General features: G+C 47.7%; 1 protein-coding gene across 11 annotated transcripts in view; it reads left to right on the top strand.

Annotated features, from left to right (window-relative positions):
* Cdc14b (cell division cycle 14B) overlaps nt 1–21658 on the top strand; it is a 92109-nt gene that overhangs the window by 51196 nt on the left and 19255 nt on the right. For all 11 annotated transcript variants that reach the window (XM_047526656.1, XM_047526646.1, XM_047526645.1 and 8 more), the window contains exons 5-12: nt 54–130; nt 5600–5666; nt 8708–8770; nt 11357–11444; nt 11732–11962; nt 19953–20091; nt 20224–20389; nt 20986–21083. In XM_047526656.1, coding sequence (XP_047382612.1) covers nt 54–130; nt 5600–5666; nt 8708–8770; nt 11357–11444; nt 11732–11962; nt 19953–20091; nt 20224–20389; nt 20986–21083 — 929 coding nt within the window. The remainder of the gene's footprint in view (nt 1–53; nt 131–5599; nt 5667–8707; nt 8771–11356; nt 11445–11731; nt 11963–19952; nt 20092–20223; nt 20390–20985; nt 21084–21658) is intronic.

The following is a 21658-nucleotide window of genomic DNA, read 5'->3' as shown; positions in this document are numbered from 1 at the left end:
CGTGTGTCTTCATTGAGAAGTAAATTGCCTTTTTCTTCTCTCTTCAAATGTAGGTTATATATTTGGGGAGAACTCCAGAAGATGCATATAGAATATTAATCTTTGGAGATACATCCTATATCCCTTTCAGGTAAATATAAGAATGATGTGAGAGATTCATTTAATCAGGTCCTCGCCAAGAACATCTCAGTAGTTGTTTTTGAAAAACGAAGACCTGGTTGATAGCATCGTAGGGCGGGTGCAAGAAACCTGGCAGATCCAGGGGTCTCCGCAGTGACACCGCTGATGTTTGGTCTTGGGGCTGCTGAGTGATTGTAGGGTGCTGAGCCACATCCTTGCCCTCTCCCCCGGTGACATCCCCACCCCGACTCCAGTGATCTAAACCCGAAACACTTCCAGTCATTGCCGGGCGTCCCGGAAGTGTTGGGGCGGAGTGAGGAGCCGGACCTCCTGCCTTGGTGAAAAGAGGTTTGGGATCAGCTGAGGACCCTGAAGTGACGGTGTTCAGAGTTAGTGCTGGCAGTTGGCTCCTGAGGAGCCCAGCCAAGCAGTGAAATGCCCGGTAAGCAGGAGTTAACTTAGTGGGGTCAAAACTGACCCCCTTGTCCTAGGAACAGACAGCAGAACCAGGGACAAGGGACTAATGGGGAACCCCTGCTAGAAGCCCCCCAGCAGCTGGGGCCTGGGGAAGATGGCAGTCTCTTCCCAGAAAGCATCTCAAGCTTACCGTGTGGTTTTCTTAAAGGTATTTTAAAGAAAAGGTTTTTTTCCCTGTGGTTTTTGTTTTCTTTAAGTAAAATTAAATTTTAAAAGTTTCTCCACTCGTTTATCAAAATGCTTGATTTAGTTATATAATCTAAAGCCCTGTATGGTGCTTAATGAGTAATAAATGTGTGAAATAATTTTTTTTTTTTTTTTTTTTTTTTTTTTTTGCGGTGCTGGGGATTGAACCCAGGGCCTTGTGCTTGCAAGGCAAGCACTCTACCAACTGAGCTATGTCCCCAGCCCACGAAATAATTTTACTTGTTGCATACTTGGTTGAAAATTCGGTACTTGATTGATAGTTGTCTCGCTCTTCCGTTCACAAGTGTGTTGCTTGTTCCAGGGTTATTACACATACCTTGAATGCTCAATTTAAAGTTCTGAACCTGCCTTTAAAAAACCCTAAGATTATGAATCTGATGTTGCTGAGGATGAGCTCTGGATTGGGTCTCTAGCCAGATAACTCTGCGGGACAGTCCATGAACTTAACTCCATGAAAGAGATTTGCAGGGACAATCTTCAGAGTCCAGTAATATATGGGATTGGAAAACTGTATTAGTGATTCAGCAAATTAACGTGGTTTGAGCCCACTGTCCCCAGTGCTTACTATTCTTCTTCTCAGCCCCTGATAAATCAGCAACTATGTGTTTCCTAAAAAAAAAAAAAAAAAAAGAAAGAAAGAAAGAAATGCTTGTATTTGTGGTCCCTGAGTCACAGTCTCTTGGGTCACCTGTTGATAGTGATAATTTTGTTCTACAGACCTCTTTTGTATAATGGTGATCCTTCACAATGCCCTTCTCAAAACTTCACAAGGAGGAAGTGAAATTTGAATAAATGCACAGATTTTACATAATCTTAAGCAAGGATTCATGAAACACAGTGGATGTGAAAAAGGTTTTGTGTGCAGTACAAACCCTGAAAACAATAAATGTTGCCCACTGCCATTTCTGTCTGTAAAACTACTGTAATTTGGCACTGAGAAATGAAACCAGTTACTTGTGGTCCAGGATTACCAGCCAGAAATTCTCTACAAAACAGAACTTAGCTGGAGGCCATTCAGCTTTGTAAAATTCGAATCTATTTAGACAGAGATAGCCAGAAACTTGATTTACTTTCTCAAAGTGTGGTCTGCGTAGTGACCCCAGCCTCTGAACTTTCTGTCACCACCCTGTGCTGAGAGAAGTAAATCGGGAGTTAGATTTTAGAGATATTTATAGTAATTTAGTAATTTTAGATCTGTAGAAATAAGAAATGGAAGAATTTGGGTTTTAAAATAGTTCTTTTTAACCCTTCCATTTTTCTAGTCATTTTTTTTTTTTTTTTTTGCGCGGTACTGGGGATCGAACTCAGGGCCTTGTGCTTTTGAGGCAAGCACTCTACCAGCTGAGCTATCTCCCCAGCCTCTAGTCATTTTTGATAAAACTAAGATTACTGCATCATTGTGGGTATGCAATAGGCTATTTATAATTTACATTTTAGGTACTTTGCAAAAGAATCAGCCTATAATGGACTTAAAATTTGGTGCTTCATCCCATTTTACTGTTCTATAGGACTTTCTAATTAGAAAGTAGGACAGTTGGAATTAATAAAGCCTGGTAATACTTTGAAAGAGATCACATTATATCATTTTTATCTTTGCCACTTCAAGTGTAAAGAATCAGTGTAACAAAGTATTAACAGTTTTTGCAAGAGTAGCATTCATTCACAGCAAATTAACTGTAATATTCAGTAGCAATAGAGTTAATTAAACATATTTCTTAAACCACTGAGTTTAAGGTGTCTATATGTGATTTCTTATTGAATTCAGTATTTATCTAAGTAAAGCAACGTGCACTGTGGTGTTTTCCGGTTCCCTTGGGACCTGTCACGAAGGCCGGTGCTTCTGTCCTTCGGTACCTTCCGCAGCTCTTGGGGCCCTCAGGTGTGTGTGTGTTGCCGGGCTGGATCCCGGGTCCTGGTGCATGCGTGGCAAGTGCTCTGCCACCCAGCGACCCTAGGCCCTGGGGGTTTCCTTCTCTTTGTGGTCTCTGCCTTCTCTTTGGAGAGATGGTTTGCGGGGTTGTTAATGGCTGGCCTGTGGACGTCAGGCACATGGGGACCACAGGCTCTGCTCTGCTTCCGCTTGGTCCTCGTTCTCCTGGATTGCAGACAGAAATGAAAATACACCTCCCTCAGAGGCGTGGAGGGTTAAGTGACATCCTCAGGACCAGGACCCCGGGGTCAGTGCCGGCCTTCCCAGCGTGATGGATAGTCATTGCCCTCCTGTTAGGGTGGTAGATGGCCTACGTACAGCTTTTAAAAAACACTCGTCCTGAGCGTTGAGCACAGTGCAGTTCTGGTGGTCTGTGTGACTCCCACCCGAGGCCAGATGCAGGACGCTGCCGCCACCCCAAAGGATGCCCTCCTGCCGCCCCCATCACCTCTGAAGTAGCCCTGGCTGTCGCTTCTGTCACCTCCAGTTCTGCTTCCTTTGAACTTGGTGTGTCTGGAGTCATTCATGTGCCTCCTGGGAAGCTGCAGTCTGGCTTTCGATGACATAGCGTCAGAGGTTCACGCCCGTGGCACACGCGTCCCGTGAGCTCGCCACAGCGGCAGCGTCCTTTGTTCCTGTCGTGTGTGGTGCTGGGATTGGGCCCAGGGGCGTGCAGTGCGGGGGTCCTCGGCCCTGTCTCCGGCCTGTTGCTCTTGTGACGGCGTGGGGCCGTTCGCAGTTTGCAGCCCTGGGAACAGGAGCTGTGGGGGAGGCTGGCATTTTTTTACACTAGTAATTGGTGTTGCTTTGCCGTTCTGAGCAAGTCCCCTCTGTCGAATCTCCTCTCTTCGCACGTCTGGTAAATGCCGTTGATGTCGGCTCCCGAAGGCTCAGTCCAAGCCCGGAGCTCCTCTTCCCCTGGCTTGAGGACGGCCACGCGCGTGGTGGGAGGAAGGGGGTGTCCAGGAAGTAAGCGCCAGTGAAGGAGGACGCTCGCCCCTGCTGGTGGGCACTTCCCGGGAGACAGGGCCTGCCCTGTAGGTTCTCAGAAAGGAGGAGAAACAAGCAACCAGCAAAACCCCACGTGTCGGACTGTCACTAGGACTTGAATCGACACGTCTTTAACTGGACAGGGGAAGAGCCACGAGTGGCTTAAGAAAAAAAATACTAGTAGTTAAGGGAGCAGGTGTGGTTGGAGTCTGTGGGATGCAGTGTAAGAGTTCACCCTGTTCCAAGGGACCATTTGGATTTGGTTTGCCCTAAGCGGCTTCATTTTCTTGCCTTAGCTTCTGGATCTAAAATGTTCCTTATTCCATGAGAAAGCCCTGCCCCCTTCAAATACGTGGGTTGATTTCCTCGGTCCGTGGTTCATTAGCCTGAGCACAGTTGTCTGGAGACCTCTCAGAACAGACCACCTGGCCTTACATCCCAGGTACTTGTGCCTGGGGATTGTTTTTCTAACATTTGGGATGATCATCCTGTTCTGCTAGCCTGAGACCATATTCAGAGAACCACGTCTCCTGGACATTTTGTTTTTCTGCTTTCTGAATACAGTTGATAAGTTATTGGTAAAGTAGTTGCCTTCTGCATTGGATAGAGACCTTTTAGGACTTTTGGAAGAGATGCTTAAATTCAGAACCTTACAGAACAAAAATGATGTGTCGTTCAGACCTTGTGTCTAGTCCTTATGGTGGCTAACAATTCAATAATTCTAACCGTTTCAGTAACGGTCCATAACATCTAGACTATTTTGATTGAAAAAGATGCACTTTGTTTTCCTCACTGTTGATTTAATATTGCTATAATCAATAGTCCCTTAAGGTTTGGAGAAGAACTAAAAGTTAACTTGTAAGCTGGGTGAGGTTCCACATTATCTGTAATTCCAGCTACTCTGGAGGCTGAGGCAGGAGGATCACAAGTGAGGCCAGCCTCAGCAACTTAGCATGACACTGGCTCAGAAAGGGCTGGGAATGTAGCTTAGTGCTAAAGAGTCTCTGGGTTCAATCCCCAATACTCGGGGGAAAATTTCAGTTTAGTTTTTCAGGTCAGTAGTATTTGTGTGAAAACCCAGCCAAGGTGGGCAATTAATGAGCCCCAGTTCCACCTGGGGCCTGGGTGGGAGCTATTCCAGTAGGCCTATTATTGGGCAAACCTAGAATGATCACAGCTACATTTTTATCTTGACTAATTTCAAAAAGTTTTCATGTTTTAATAGCTCAGGGTAATGAAACAGCAAGCAAATAGAAGGATACTTTATTTTTCTGGGTAAAATCTTAGCTGATGTGAAGAGTTCTGTGGTCAGATCACTGCTGTGAGTCAGTGCGGTGATTGGACAGAGTTGTCTGTCAGCTGTCGTAAGCACTTTTCTAAGAGTAAAGTGTTCCTGCCAAAGGGAACTTTGTTCTGTGGTTTTATTGTCCCTTCAGAACCAGAAAGAAGTTGTCCAGTTAAGTCGTTAAAAGTCCTGACGCCGTGATAGCAACAAAGTGCTCGCAAGCTTGTACTGATGTTTCAGATGTCACCTTGACTTCTCAGTATTTCTGCTTAGAGACACATGCACAGACACCAGTACGTATTTAGACACACACGATTTGGCATACAAAGGCCATTTTTTTCTGATAATAATTTGATAAGGTATTTTCCAGTTTTAAGAAAAAATTCAGATGCCCTGCCCTCTGGTGAGGAGGAGTAGGTGTTGCTTGTTTCAGTTCGAGAAGGAACTCGACTCTCAAACCCAAAGCCATCCATGGAGGTCATTTGAACAGTCAGACACGTTTGATTGTAAATTCTGGTCAGCTTTGTTTTGAGGTAAGTGATTACAGAAAATTAACTGAGTTATGTATTTCAATACTTGCGGAATTTCAGAGACGCTGCCTATGGAAGTTGCAATTTCTACATTACGCTTCTCGACTGTTTTCACGCAGTGAAGAAGGTAAGTGACCCAGGGTGCTCCCAGGGCTGTGTTGGGGAGGCGAGGCCCGCCCAGGGGTGACCTGGCTTTCTTCCCCAGAGATCCATCTATTTGAAATTTTTGCAGGATGTGTACCATGTCAGCGTTACTCCATTTTCCAGCTAACATCAGGATGACACCAAACCAGGAGATAGTTTGTTCTGAATTTGAGTGATTCTCTGCACAACCTGGGGGGAAGCCACTTAAAACAGGGTACGAGGGCTGGGGCTCTAGCTCCGCATTGGAGCCTCCGCCAGGCAGGCACAAAGCCCTGGGTTTGATCCTCAGCAGCCCCAAAATAACAGAACAAAGAAAATAACATTTTTAAAAAGGAATGTTAAGAGACAGTTCAGTAATTAGGTTCTAGATCCAGAATTCGTTTTGAGTGTGTTGTAATTTGAAAGAAAGACATTAAGTAAATAGATGACCAGTTCCAAATTCTCTTTTATTTATGTATTTTATATGTCTGATTCTAATACTATTTTTACAAAAACATCTCTGTGATACAGTAACAGAAACAGATTCTGTTTTTTCAGGTGTTCGATTTTGGGTTCAACATAGGAATTTGGATAGCCAATTAGTTACAAGGTTCTATATAAAACTAAGTGGGTGACTTCGTCAAAATGGTGTTCGGGGTGGGGATGGGAGTTAAGTGGAAGAGCATGTGCTTACTGCGTGTGAGGCCCTGGGTTCAGTCCTCAGCACCCCAAAACCCAAACAAGAGGACCACCTCCCAAAACTGTTTGAGGCCCTTGTGTGTGTGTGCGTCCGGGGGCCACATTCCTGTCACATTGTAAGTCAGCAGGGTTGTCCCTGCTCCAGGCCCTGGTGGAACCGCACTTGACTGGCTGTGAGGCAGCCCAGAAGCTAAAACGGCCAGTCGGTAGCTGCGGATAAGAGACCCATTGAACAGTGGCTCGGGTCCGTGGGACCTGGTTTTCAGCAGCAGGAAGGGTTTGCTTCCTGGTGGAATGAAACAGACTTTCTGGGACTGTTGGGCAGAAATTGTCTTCAAAGGAGAAGATGATTAGTGTAAAAGCCAGAGTCCGATGCGTGTCCTCCTTCCTCCTGGATCAGGCAGTGACCTGTGGGTGTGTTTCTGGATTTTAGCCCAGTGACTGGGGCGTGGAGTTGTCTGCGTAGCTGCCACAGCTCCGAGCCAGGCAGGCATTGACACAGGTAGAAATGACAGCTTCTCCCCGTGGTTGGAGTCCTAGCCAGCTGGGTCCAGGAGATGGCTGATGTAGGCAGCCACATTCACTGTGGAAAGGAAGACAGGAGGCTTCAAGGAGCCTGGAACACGTCTACGCTAACACGGTAGCAGTTTATTGCTATTTATTGATTTTTTAAAAAAATCTGTATTGCACCTGAGCCTAATTAGCCAGTATGCTAGGCCAAAGATTTCCTTTTTACACAGTGTTTAGTTGTTTTATTCAGGGTTAACAGGTCTGAGTTTCAATTTAACCGTTTTTCATTTGTGCATTACTGTATATATATATATATATATATATATATATATATATATGAAACATCAGTGTAATTGTGCTTTGATTTTAGTACTACTTCTTGTAGGATTACCTACAAGAAAATTTAAAGGAAGGAACTGGGGTTGTAGCATAGTGGTAGAGTGCTTGCCTAGCATGTGCGAAACTCTGGGTTTGGTCCCTAGCACTACCAAAAAAGAAAAAAAAGTTTAAAGAAAAATAAGAATTGCCTGTAAACTGCATTTAGGAGGGAGCTGTGCAGGGGGTTGAACCCAGGGTCTGTACGTGCTAACCAATGAGCTTTACCCCCCAGCCCTAAACTACATTTACTGTCACTCTGTTAGGAAAATCTCTAACCCAGATATCATGAAATATATTAAATATATAAATGTATTAAATTCAAGGAATTGAATGTAATACTTAAATATAGTAGTACCATGGTTTCATGTCCCGTGATCAGGTTCAACCTGAAAATATTAAATGGGAAATTCCAGAAATAAATAATGCATAAATTTCAAATAACTTTTAGTACAGTATAATTACTCTGTTTTATTCTTGGTTATTGCTAATCCCTTACTGTGCCTGATTTCTAAATTAAACTTAATCATCGGTACGTGACCTAGGGAAAGGTTCAGAGTTGGTTTTCAGCACCCACTGGGGGTCCTGGGGACATGGTTATGCAGATGAGTGGGGGCTACTCTGTTTTATAAAGCAAGGGCTTTTTGGTTGATGATCTGGCCTCCTTATTTTGCATTGATATTTCAGCATTTTGGGTTTCGAAGACCATGTTTACAGGAGTTGCCCTTTTGAACCAGTTGCCTTGGGGATCGAGCATTCTGCTCCCGTCCCATCTGGCTCAGCCATCAGGGAGCTGGGAGGACATTGCTCAGAGGCCTGTGGCTCTAGCTTCCTCTCTGTCTCAGAAAACACATGCTCTGCTTATTTTGCTTGGTGTGCTCCGCCTAAGTGAGGTTACAAGATAGGGCAGAAAATTCAGTTTTCTTCTTATGGAAAGAATAATTCTTCTGCTCAAAACTTTGAATCTTGGTGTCACGTCTGGGCCATCTGAAGCATAGGGAACACTGATCTCTAAGTAGACTCGAATTTGCTAATGAAGGTGTCGGATGAAATGTGGGGCTCTATTAGGGGTGCAGCAGGCCAAGGTTTCTTGCCTCTTTAGTAGTTATTTAGAGACCTTTGGGTCACGTGGTGTATTTCTGCTCTCAATTTCCTAATCTTCCACCATGGCTGGTGTTGATCTAAAAAGGTGGTAGGAGTACCCTGAAGGTGTGATTATGTCTCTGTGTATGGATAGGATCTTTGGTGAATGAAAATACAAGCATCGCATTTCATTAAACGTTGTCATGAGCAATTTCCAGATAATGGAAGCATTTGAAAGCATTTCCCCACTCCATTTGAAAACCATTGAGTGGAAGGTCATCCAGATGTAGTACTGATTTTCTGGGGTGCCTCTTTATCATCAGGAACTTGTTTCCTCATTTGCATCTTTGTCCTTAACAACTTTCTTTTGGATTTTAGGCGATGCAGTATGGCTTCTTAAATTTCGACACGTTCGACCTTGAGGAGTACGAACACTATGAAGTGAGTTTGCAAGGGCGCGGGCTCAGCCCCGGCTCTCCCGCGGGCACATGGCCTTTGATGCACGTCATAAGGCACGTGCCACCGTCGAGCTGACTAGCAGCCCGTCCCCCGCTTGCTGCCGAGTGTTGGTGAGGACCTCGAGTCTGTTCTCACACGTGGCGCGTGCTTATCAGGTCCCCAGAGCTCGCTCCTGTCACAGCTGAAGCCTGTGCTCTGACACAACCCCATTTCCCCACCGTCTCCACTCGTGCGCACCTTCGTGTTTGCAGAAGTGAGACTCTTACTTCCCGAAGAAAATTCAGAATGGTTCCTCCTGTCCTCAGCACCACCCCATTTCTCTAGCCTTAGGGCGTAGTGGTGTGTGTGTGTGCACAATGGTGTGTGGTGCACTGTGGTGATGTGTGTCCTTAGTGGAGTGTGTGCACAGTGGTGTGTGTGTGTGTGTGTGTGTGTGTTCAATGGTGATGTGTGTGCAGAGGTGATTGTGTGTGTGCTCAGTGGTGTGTGTGTGTGTTTAGTGGTGATTGTGCTCAGTGGTGATGTGTGTCCTTAGTGGTGTGTGTGTGTGCACAGAGGTGATGTGTATGCTCAATGGTGTGTGTGTGTGCAGTGGTGTGTGTGTGTTTAGTGGTGATTGTGCTCAGTGGTGATGTGTGTCCTTAGTGGTGTGTGTGTGTGCACAGAGGTGATGTGTATGCTCAATGGTGTGTGTGTGCAGTGGTTGCAGTACGGACAACAAGGCACCTGTCATTGTTTGTAATGTCACATTAAAAACATTTAGGGCTGTGGACTTCCAGGTCCTGATAGAACGAGATAAAGTCCGTGATGCCCTCGGCATAGGTGTGAGAGACGAGTGGTCACCACACATCTCGTCACCTCTGGGAAGCGTCTCCTTTTGTTTGTACTGAGGACGCTTGTCTTGCGAGGTACAGAAAGTAAACCTAGTGCCTTAAGCGAGCGGGGAAATCGTACCGGGTCCCATGAATGGAAGCTCCAGGCGCGGGTGTTCTGGTGCCCACGCACAAGCTGGTCTGGGGTCAGACACTTAGAGGAGCTGGGCAGAGGTGGGCGTGGTTCTCGGGCCACCCTCTGGAGTGGCCAGGGTGACTCCTGCAGCCTCCACCTGCCAGGTCGGCACACTCGGGAGAAGAGTACGCAGCCCCCGGAGGGACCGGGGCGTGCCTCCCATGGGCCCGACCCAGACCAGGCGCCTGTCCTGGCACCAGCCTGTGCCCTGCAGGAGGGCTGTGGGATCTCCTGCCAGACTTCATTCTCTGGTCCACAGAGGAGCTGGGGTACTGGGGTCAGCCCTACTGACAGTCCAAACAAAAATAAAGGGTTGGGGGGGCGGGCAGGCAGGCAAAAACCCCACAGATAACTGTCTACATTTTTAAAAAAATAGTATGTATTTTTTAAAGACTTCAAAGGTTGAGCCTGGTGTAGTGGCACATGCCTATAATTCTGTGACTCAGGAGGCTGAGACAGAAGGATCACAAGTTTGAGGCCAGCCTCAGCAACTTATCGAGGCCTTAAGAAATTTAGTGATACCCTGTCTCAAAAAATAAGGGCTGGGGACATGGCTCAGTGGTAAGCACCCCCGAGTTCAATCCCTGATACTGGTGGGGGATTATGAGTAGTTTAATTTTTAGGCTGCATCTTCCATGTGGGTGAGTAAGGTGTGCGCTGAGGCCTATTTGAGGCAGGAGCACGTGGAGACTCTCGTCCTTTTCTCCTGCCTTAGTTTGTTTTTGGTTTTTTGGGGGGTTTTATTTTGGTATCTGGGATTGAACTCAGGGGTGCTTAACCACTGAGCCACATCCCCAGCCCATTTTGTACTTTATTTAGAGACAGGGTCTTGCTGAATGCTTAGGGTCCCGCCAAGTTGCTGAGGCTGACTTTGAACTCACGATCCTCCTGCCTCAGCCTTCTGAGCCGCTGGGGTTACTCCTACTGTAGTTATTTTGAGCCTCAAACCCTCAGATAATAGGGAGGCACTTCATGCATTCATACTGGAATCCTCAGATAAACTTTCATAAATTCTAAAGTCACCATTACTCAGAATTCTTAAGAATAAGTTTTCTTAAAAAATATATATTTTAGTTGTAGATGGACACAATACCTTTTATTTTATTTATTTTTTTATGTGGTGCTTAAGGATCGAACCCAGTGCCTCACACATGCCAGGCAAGTGCTGTACCACTGGGGTGTTGGGCCACAACCCCAGCCCAAGAGCAAGTTTTTAAATTGATGAATTAGGTTAATAATGGTGGTCGGTTCTTGCAGTGATGTTCCAATGGTGTAAAAAGCATCTTGTGGATGCACTAAGTCCGACTCTGTCTTTACTTGTCTGTGATCACAGTTCACCTGGACCTGCGTGGGGTGTAGTGAAATCATGCACGTCCTTTCTCGTGCTTGTCCCTGTAAAATCAAACATTCACAATAACGTGTTCTCTATTTAGGTGAGCCAGATGCTAGAACACCAGTTGGGGTCGTCCCTGGGGGTTGTCCCTGGGTGTCGCCGTAGTGGGAAGGGCGGTGGGGTCGAGGGCGAGTCCACAAGTGAACTGTGCTGTCTTCCCTTTGCAGAGAGCAGAAAATGGAGACTTAAACTGGATCATCCCAGACCGCTTCATTGCCTTCTGTGGCCCGCACTCGAGATCCAGACTGGAAAGTGGTATGCAAACCCGAGGGACCAGCGGGCAGGAATGTCCTCCTGTCATTTTCCCTTGAAGGAGACCAGAAAGTTAAACGAAGCCAGGCCGAGTGTTTACGATTGAAACGTACTCGGTCCTTTGCACTCATTCTGCCTGGCTTTTAACTGAGTTCTGTTTTTTACAGTTAGAATCAAACTCTGGTATTCAGTCCCCAGTCCAGCTACTGTTTCCGCCCCGTTACAGGCGAAACTACCGTTGGTTGTTTTCTTCCTGCATTTTACAAGGTCTGGTGTGTTTCTTTATGTAGGTTACCACCAACATTCTCCTGAGACTTACATTCCATATTTTAAGACTCACAATGTCACCACCATTATCCGTCTGAATAAAAAGATGTACGATGCCAAACGCTTTACGGATGCTGGTTTCGATCACCATGACCTTTTCTTTGCGGATGGTAGCACCCCAACGGACGCCATCGTCAAGGAGTTCCTGGATATCTGTGAAAGCGCAGAGGGTGCCATCGCCGTGCACTGTAAAGGTAGGTCCTGGGGTGGGTGGAAGGCTGGCGTGGGCGCGTGCCTCGGTTCCCTGCCAGGAGCCCACAGAGGCTGAGCACAGTGACAGGCGTCCATTTCTGTTGTGTGCCTGTGGTATGGCCAGTTCTGGGGTGATCCGAGAGCACGGCAGATTCTCAGGAGAGCTGGTCTCATGGAGGCTGCACAGGCCTCTCTTTTCAGCACTTGTCACAGTGCCTGGAACTTGATATTTTCCAAATGAATGACTGTGGAATAATACACTATATGAATATACGAGGATGTGCTCAAGTCTGCTCACGTTAGTTAGTAATAAGACAAGGAGTGCCGACGGTATAGCCCATCCCGGAGGGCGCTGGCTTTGCAAGTGGAAAGGCCGGGGTTCAAATACCCAGTATTGAGTTTGGGGGGGCAGGGAGAAGGGATATATTATTGTTAAGAAAAACCCAACATTGGGGAGAAACCCAGCAAACACTGAACTCCAGAGTTCCCACTGTGTTTGTAGCTACAAATACAGCTGCAGTGTAATAATGTTCAAATGTCTGGTTTCCAGTGAAAAATTCTCAGGCATTCAAAGAAAGCAGAAAAGTGTAGTCAATTCAAAGGGCGAAATGAGTGAACAGGAACTGTCCCTGAGAAAGATGAGACAGTGGGCCTGCTAGGCAAATATTTTAAAACCACTATGTAGACGATGCCCAAAGAGTGAAAGGAAAATGTGGAAAATGGTGTACGAACAGAATGGACATATTAATTAAAAATGTAGAAAGTAGAAGGAAACCAGAAAGAAATTCTGGAAATGAAATATATCAAAACTGAAGTGAAAGTTTTACTGAAGGGATTCCAAAGTAGATTTGAGGAGGCAAGTAAAGAATTAGTGATTATAAAAACAGAACCATGACAGATTCAGAAGGTCAAGAGGAAGCTAACGAGGAACAGGAAAAGAAAGGTGGGGAATCTCGTGAAAATTGAAGGGAGATCAGTAGAGGAAAGGGACCCAGGGGTGGGAGGGGGACGTGCTAGGGAGTGATAGTGGCCAAATCATATGGTTCCATTGTGTCGTGTGCACGTATGAATATGTATGTAACAGCAAATATGTATATAACAGCAAATCCCATCAGTACATAAAACTATGATGTGCCAATTAAAAAATTTTGGACCAAAAATAGAACTTCTGTTCCACTTCTGAGGAGCAGAATGAGAAAAGAGTGAAGAGCAAGGAACGGGATCCGTGGGACCTTCGGGGTATAGTCAGGCTGACCCGTGTGGGTAGTGGGAGCTTCAGAGGCAGCAGGAGGCGAGGAAGAGAGTGTATAGTGAAAACATCCCAGATTCGATGAAAGACATGAATACGCACATCCAACAAGCCCAACAGACTCCTAACAGGACGAACCCAGAAACTCACATGAAGACACTAGAATCAAATTGCCTGAAGCCAGAGACACAGAAAGTATCTGAAAGCAACAAGAGAGAAATGACTCCTCACTCGAGAGAGATGCACATTATTAGATTTCTCATCAGAGAAAGCCAGAGGCAGTGAGTTAATGGATTCGGAGTGCTGCAGGGAGAAAACCCACCTTCAGCCAAGGATCCTATAGCTTTCCTATAGCCTGCAAAGCTCCCTAAATCTGAGGGAGAAATTAAGACATCCCTAGGTAATCAAATGCCGAGGCGTTTGTTTCTGCTAGACTTGTACTACAAGAAATGCCTAAGAGCATCCTTTAGCAAGTGGCAATGAAAGGACACCAGGCAATAACTTGAAGCCAGGTGGAAAATAAGTATCTTTGATCAAGGTAAATAATTGAAAGACTGGTATTAGTGCAACTTACCATGACTTGTAAAATAGGTATTACAGCATTTTTTTTTTTGGTACCTGGGGTTGAACCCAGAGGCACTGTACCATATCCCCAGCCCTTTTCATTTTTTTCCTTGCGACAGGGTTTTGCTAAGTTGCTGAGACTGTCCTTGAACTCTCGATCCTCCTGCCTTAGCCTCCTGAGTCACTGAGATTACAGGTGTGCGCCACTGCACCCAGCTCGTTACTATAACTTGTAATTATTGTAAAATAAATGTTAGAGCTTACAAAATAGGCAGTGGAAAAACTACAAAATTCAACAAAACTCAGGTTTGGTTCTTTAAAAACATTAACACAGTTCACAATCCCTTAGCTAGCTTGATGAAAAAAATCTTCAGATTACTAAAATCAGAAATGAAAGTGGGGACATTACTGCTGATTCTACAGGAATAAAGGACAATAAGAGGTACTCTGAACAATTGTTAGACAACAGCTGAATGATCCAAGTGAAATGGACCCATTCCTAGAAACACAAAACCTTACACTGAACCATAATGAGGTAGAAAGTCTGGATAGGCCCCTGGATAACAAGGAGATGGAACCAGTACTGCAAAGGATGCCGACCGGCCAACACTTGCTGAGTCATTATGTGAGACCAGCATCGTCCTAAAACCAGAAACAAAGCTGTTGTGAGAACAGAAAAGTGAAGTAGACCAACATCCTTTGCAAACTTCGAAATTCTGAACATCGTGCTGGCCACCTGAGTTCCGCAGTGTGCCAAAGGGATTGTCCACATGGTGAAGTGCTACGGGTCCCAGATTACAAGGGTGATTCAGCCTACAAAGGTCAGTGTGATACACATATTAACACAGGAGGGACAAAACCCACGTGGGCATCTCATTTGATGCAGAAAAGACATCTGGGGCTGGGTTCAGTGACTGACGCCTATAATCCCAGAGGCTCAGGAGGCTGAGGCAGGAGGATCGTGAGTGCAAAGCCAGCCTCAGCAACTCAGCGATGCCCTAAGCAACTCAGCAAGACTCTGTCTCTAAATAAAATACAAAAGGGACTCGGGGTGTGGCTCCAATGGTTAAGCACCACTGGGTTCAATCTCTGGTATTTAAAAAAAAAAAAAAATCTTGGCAAAATTCAATACCCTTTTGTGATAAAAATGCTGGAAACAAACTAGGGATGGACAGAAACCACCTCAACATGATAAAAACCATGTATGAAAAGCCCACAGCTGCCATCAGACTCCGTGGTGAAAGACTGGAACCTTTTCCTGTAAAATCAGAAACAATTTCTGTTCAACATAGTGTTGGAAATTCTAGCCGGAGCAATTTAGAGGAAAAAAGAAAGAAAAGGCATTGAAATTGAAAAGGAAGCACTAAAACTCCGTGGGTGATAATGATTTATATAAATGCAGAATACCAAAGGATTATACCAGAAAAACTGACAAGAACTAAAAAATGAGTTGAGCAAAGTAGCAGGATACAAAATCAGTAGGTAAGAATCAGTTGTGTTTCAGTGACCCGACAAGGAGCAATCAGAAGGAATTAAAGCAACTCCATTTATATCAGCATCAAAAATAATAAAATGCTCAGCAATTAGCAGAGATGAAAGATTTGTACAAAGTATTTTTGAAGTTAAAGAAGACTCAGATCCATGGGAAGATACCACATTTGTAGGTTGGATGACATAATATCATCATTGGATCAGTACTGCACAGATTCAGTGGGGTCTCTAGCAGAATCCCAGCATTTCCACAGAAATAGAAAAACTGGTCCTGACAGCGAGTCCTTGTGTGTACAGACAAATAACTTCACGTAGTGGTGCCATGACTGCTCGGTGCGGACCAGGCAGTCTTTCCAACAAATGGTGCTCAGAAAATTTGATGTCCACATGCAAAAGAAGGAAGATGGACCCTCGCATAACACCATGTACACAATTCTGTACGCATCGGAGCCCTGCACATACGACCTCAAACTATTTTAAGCTCTTAGAAGAAAATGCAGGGAAAATAATGCATGACCTTAGATTTGGTATTGATTTGGGGGGTATGATGCTAAAAAAGCACAGCAAAATAGACAGATTGGCTCCATCAAAACTATTTTGGGAAAGGGTCTTGCTGAGTTGCTGAGGCTGGCTCCGAATTTGCTGATAAAACGTGTCCATCTGAGAGTACTGTCATCAGAGCAGAATGGCAACCCAAAGAATGGCCGAAAATATTGTAAGCCACAAATCTGATAAGGGAGTAATATCCCAAATACACAGAATTCCTAAGACTCAGCTGTAGCAAAAACAGACAAATCGGGGAAAGGGCTTACAGATACTTCTCCAAAGATGATACAAGAACGCCAGGCGCGGTGGCCACGCCTGTGATCCCAGTGACTTGGGAGGCTCAGGCAGGAGGATGGCAAGTTCAAGGCCAGCCTCAGCAACTTAGCAAGACCCTGTCTCCAAATAAAAGTAAAAAAGGGCTGGGAGTGTGGCTCAGTGGTTAAAGACCCCTGGATTCATTCCCCAGGACAAAAAAAAGTAATCACTGTGCAGCTGCAAAGCTGTTTGGCATCACGATTGTTAGGAAGGAGCTGTTCACAGCCACAGTGAAATACCACACTCCACTCCCATCACAACGGGAGAAGATAGCCAAGCGTCCGAAGTGGCCATGCCGGGACCCCTGTACTGCTGGGGACATCGAGAGGCGCCGCTGCTTGGAAGACCTGTGGCAGGACCTTAAAAATCAAAGGTAGAATTGTGACATGGTACAGCCTTTCCACTCCTGGGCAAAGGCAAGGAAGGAGCAGACACTGGACACCCGTTGTCCAGCAGCAACGTCCCCAGTAGTTAAAACGTGGAAGTGACCCGCGGTGGAATATGAGGCAGCCTTGAAAAGAGACTGGCGAGTTCTGCTGCAGGATGGATGGCCCCCGAAGACACGGTGCTTAGTGGACTGAGGTCGCTTTTGCCTGCATTTGGCAACTGAGGGCAGCCACGTTCCTGGGAGAGACGGCAGGCTGGGCTCTGGGGCAGCGGGGCCAACAGGGCCTTAACTGCTGACCAGGTGCAGCGTTTTGGTCTCAAGGGAGGCCCGTTCTGGGGAGGGCGGCTCCGCTATGCACGCGGCAGGCTGAGGTGCACACGCAGCACGACCAAGACGGTCTCAGGAGACCCACCCAAGGAAATGTCGCCGTCGGAATGAACCACCAGGATCTGAAGCAGTCGTCTTAAACATGCCTAAGCTCAAGGAGAACGCGGAGAACTACATGAAATCAGGGAAATAATACATGTAAAAATGGGAATTTTACATTAAGTATTTTACCTCCGCTTTAGAAAGTCATTCAAGCAGACAGAATCCAACACTGCTTATTTCATTTTCTCAGGCAGGAGTTTATTCTCATCCAGGGTACTTCAGCCTCCCCTGGGGAGCATTTGACCAAGCTACAGAGATATTTTAGTTTTCACAACTTGGCAAGAGGAACTTGATTTGTCTTGTGGGTGGAGGTCCGGGAGGTCGCTGGCCATCCTGCAGTGCACAGGGTCACCCACCCCACGGGAAGGAGTCCTGCAGCCTGAAGGCCAGGCCCAACCAGGTGGAGAAGCCTGGGTGCTGACGAGCTGGGCCCTGCCCAAGCGCTGGCTGAGGATCGGCCCTGCCGCGGGAGCCACACGCTGGGTGGCTGAAATAACACTTTATTTTCTCGAGGTTGGAGGCCGGCAGCTTGAGCCTTGGTGCCCACAGGGCTGGGTTCTGGCGCGTTTTCTCTTCCTGATCTGCCAGAGCTGCCTTCCCTGTGTTTTTCTCTTGGCTTTTCCTCTGTGGGCTGCTTCTTGGGTCTCTTCCTTTTTCTTGCAAGGAGAGGTCCCTCCCTTTCAACCTCACTGAACCTTATTTCTCTCCTTAAAGGTTCCGTCTCCAAATACAGTCACTGGAGCGGTTGAGACCAACATGCCTACTGAGTTAAGGGCACCGTTCAGTCCCTATTACTCTGCTTTCTGGCCCCTCAAAATCCATGTCTGTGTGCATTGAAAATTCATGTCCCGGACGTCTTTGTCCACTTGAACATCAACTCCAAGTCCACAGTACCACCCAGGGGCTGGGGATGTAGCTCAGTGGTAGAATGCTCTGGGTCGGATCCCCACATAGCCGGGGAAGAAGAAGGGACACACACACATATATCACCACCATCTAAATCAGGTGTAAGTGACCCTGGAGATGTGCTCCATCCTGAGGCAGAGTTCCTCTCCAGCTGTGAGCCTGTGCTCCCAGGACGCCATGGTGGATGAGGCGCAGGGTGGACATTCCTCTTCCAGAAGGGAGACGTCAGGAGAGGCCCTCTAGCAAGGCATACACCACTGGATCTAAGGCTGGGAGTTAGTCCCCTTGGGCTCAGTGTTCGGCTCCCTCTCGGGTGGTGGTCTTAGCCCCTGAGGCCATTGTTGGTGGCCCTGCCCCTAAGGCCTTTGGTAGATAGGGGCAGCCCACGTAACCAGTAGAAGTGGCTTGTCCTCTGTAGAGGCCCTGCCCAGCCCGTGTGCCCTGGGTCTCAGTGGCAGCCGCAGCCCTGTGAACCTTGGGCCCTTCCTCCCCTTTATCTCGAGGGATGAATGTGGTTCCGCTTGCCCTGACAGCCCAGCTGTGGGCAGTCCGAGTCCCCTCCCTGGTGCTTCACCCAGGTGTCTCCTTCAGCCTGCACTGGCCGTGTGTCTGCTGGTGCCGCCCGTCTGTGTTCTTGGCTTCTCCCGAGGCCGATGGGATCCCCGGCAGTCTCCTCATGGAGTGAGTGGTTGCCCTGTGCACCTTTGAGATGCTCTCTCTAGAACTTAATCGCTCTTTTTCTTTTTCTTTTTTTTTTTTGTCCCCCCAATAAGGAGAGTCTGAGAATTTTCTGAATCTTTAGTTTCTAGTTCCTTGTTGCTTAACAAGTCCTCCTTCATCTTTCTTTTTGCATTTAACTAGAGCCATCAAGGAGAAACCAGTCTGTACCTTCTCAGCTTCTTTTACAAATTTCTAGTAAATGTCCAGGGTTGTCATTCACAAACACTGCCTTCTGCAAAACCCTGGAGTGTAATGCAGCTGATTTGCCATTTAATTGTAAAGATAGACTTTCCTCCAGTTGCCAACGACACATTCCTCATTTCCATCTGAGATTATACCTGCATCACTTGTTTGTTTTTTCCCATGGTGCTGGGGATTGAACCTTGTGCCTACAAGGCAAGCGCTCTACCAACTGAGCTGTATCCCCAGCCCCGGCATTACCTTTAATATCCATATTTCTAGCAATTGTCCTTTTAAGGCAAACAAACTAAAGTCCTCGCCCATGCTAGGTAGGCGCTGTACGCAAAGCCACTGCCCCCATGCCTCAGAGCTCTTCAAGCCTCTATAATTCCGACCCTAAAGCCATTTGTGCACTTTGGTGTATTTGTTATAGCAGCACACCACTCCCTGATCCACATGTGCATTAGCTAGGATCCTCTTGGGGAACAGAAGCAATAGGAGGGTATGTGTGTATGTATTTATTAAAAGGAATTGGCTCACATGAATGTGGAGTCTGGTGAATCCCAAGTCAGCAGTAAGCACTGGCAGCCTTGGAGTCCCAGGAGAGCCCACGGGTGAAGTACAGGAGAACAGGGCTCTGGGAGGCTGGTCTTGGTTCTGTTCATTCCTTCAGCTGACTGGAGGAAGCCCACTCACACTACCCAGGGCAGGGTGCTTACTGAAAATACATTCATTTAAATGTTAAACGCATCCAACACATAACATTAACCATCCCAGGATGTCACGATCATAGACTGGACAGGAGGAGAAAGGGAGAATCTGGGGCTGTAGCTTAGTGGCAGAGTGCTGGCCTGGCAGGTGCAAGGCCCTAGCTGGATGTGTTTGTCAGTGCAAGACTTGGGCGAGACAACGTGACCCTTGTTGAAAATCAAGCGTGTCTCAGTCTCAGCTACACCTCACATTAGCCGGGGGGTTTGGAGAATGTGTGTCCAGGCTGTGCCCCTACGGATCAGATCTGAGTCCTGAGGGCAAGATCAGGCGCCAGTCTTTTTAAAGCCCCCTGAGCTATTCCAGCCTGTAACCAGCCTTGAGAACCAGTTGAGGTAGGCAGGATTGTGGGAAGCCTTATAAATTTTTTTTCTACCTGCCCAGAAAATTCTGGAGTACGCAAGCCCAGGATTCACGGGTTGGTTTGTCTCCCCAGCTGGCCTGGGTCGCACGGGCACGCTGATAGCCTGCTACATCATGAAGCATTACAGGATGACGGCCGCCGAGACCATCGCGTGGGTCCGCATCTGCAGGCCCGGCTCGGTGATCGGGCCACAGCAGCAGTTTTTGGTCATGTAAGTAGAGGCGCGGGCCTGGAGGCCGATGGGGAGCGGGACTGTCGGTAGCTCCTGGCCCAAGAGGTCCAGCGGAAAGCGGCATTCGTGGATCTTTCTGGAAAGCCGTGTCTTGTTGCTTGAATGCTCTAGGAAACAAGCGAGCCTCTGGCTGGAAGGGGACTACTTCCGGCAGAAGCTAAGGGGGCCGGAGATCGGAGCGCAGCGGGCCGCGGCCGCCTTCTCCAGACTGCTCTCGGGCGTCGACGACATCTCCATAAACGGGGTGGAGCGTCGCGACAAGCAGGAGCCTGAGCCGGTAACCGAGCCGCCCGCAGCGCGCTGTTGTCGTTGCTTTACGTGCTGTTGAGGCCCTTGTGGGGCCGGAGGAAAGGCCGAGGCTAGCGGAGCACACCCTTAACAATAAAGCGCGTGCGGCACTGCAGGGCTGGCGTCCCGCGGTTCTTCACGCGCCCGCGCAGAGCGCACGTCCGCCTGGCGGAGGGAGCGAGTCCTTGGGGGGCCTGGCGACTCCGGCCCCGCTGCCGGTTCAGGGCGCCAGTGGTTCTCCGAGGACACGTGGAGAACCGAGCCTCTCGCGGGCGGCAGTACCGAACGTCCTGAGTGGCCCGGTGACATTTGATAAAGAGCGATTCCCAAGCCGAAAACCCACGATGCTGCTCCACTGCCCTAAGCCTTGTCACCAGAGGGCCGTCGGGGGTGTGCCCGTGAACGTCAGCTTTGGTTGTCTCGAAGTGTGCCTAGTCTGATTGTGACAAGAGAACAGTGTTTTAAAGGTTGAGAGCACCTTGCGGCGCGCGTGCGCGTGAGTCTGGATAAGTGGCCCGGTGCTTTTCTGCGCTGGTCGGTCCCTGTGACCTGAGCCGTCAGCTCCGTGTTCTTGTGCTTACACAGTACAGCGATGACGAGGAAATCAGCTCAGTGACGCAAGGGGATAGACTGCGGGCCCTGAAGAGCCGAAGACAGACAAAAACCAACACCGTTCCGCTCACGTGAGTCTGGCCTCTGTCGCGTGGTGTGTGGGTGGGTCCGTCGTGAGCGCCATCTACACCCTTTCCTGCACAGCCGCATGCCGGTGGCAGCTCTTTGCAGTGGGTGCTTGTGGTATCTAAAACCCAGGGCCGCTGACCTGGGAGCTGCAGCCAGCTATCGCCCAGGTCCTCCTTCATGACCACAAGACCATGCTGGGACAGCCTAGGCCGCTGCACCTGGGAGGCCCAGATGAGTTGCAGTGACGTCTCCAAGTTCACTACCCCTTCCCAGGTCACCTGTCTTGCTCTAGTAGATTGCACAGAGTCGTGACATTGTTTGGGGGCCCCAGTGAACTGCTCTAAAATAGATTTTTGCCACTTTTCTGTGGGGGGGGGGGGTTGGTTACTGTCAAATTATAGAAGGCTTAGCATCCAATCGGAGGAGTTCTGCAGTTGCTGGGCGTGTGCATTTCCGCCCGGGCCTCCCTCGCAGGCCGCTGGTGTGGAGTCAGGCTCACAGACGTTCTGGATTGCCGGACGAATATGGAGCACCAAATTCCATGGCGTTGCACTTTACCTAGGTTTCTCTTTAGTGA

The sequence above is a fragment of the Sciurus carolinensis genome, chromosome 15 (genome assembly GCF_902686445.1).
Source record: "Sciurus carolinensis chromosome 15, mSciCar1.2, whole genome shotgun sequence".
Taxonomy (NCBI): domain Eukaryota; kingdom Metazoa; phylum Chordata; class Mammalia; order Rodentia; family Sciuridae; genus Sciurus; species Sciurus carolinensis.
Note: the sequence above shows the minus strand (reverse complement) of the source record. Positions and strands in the feature narration are given on the sequence as shown.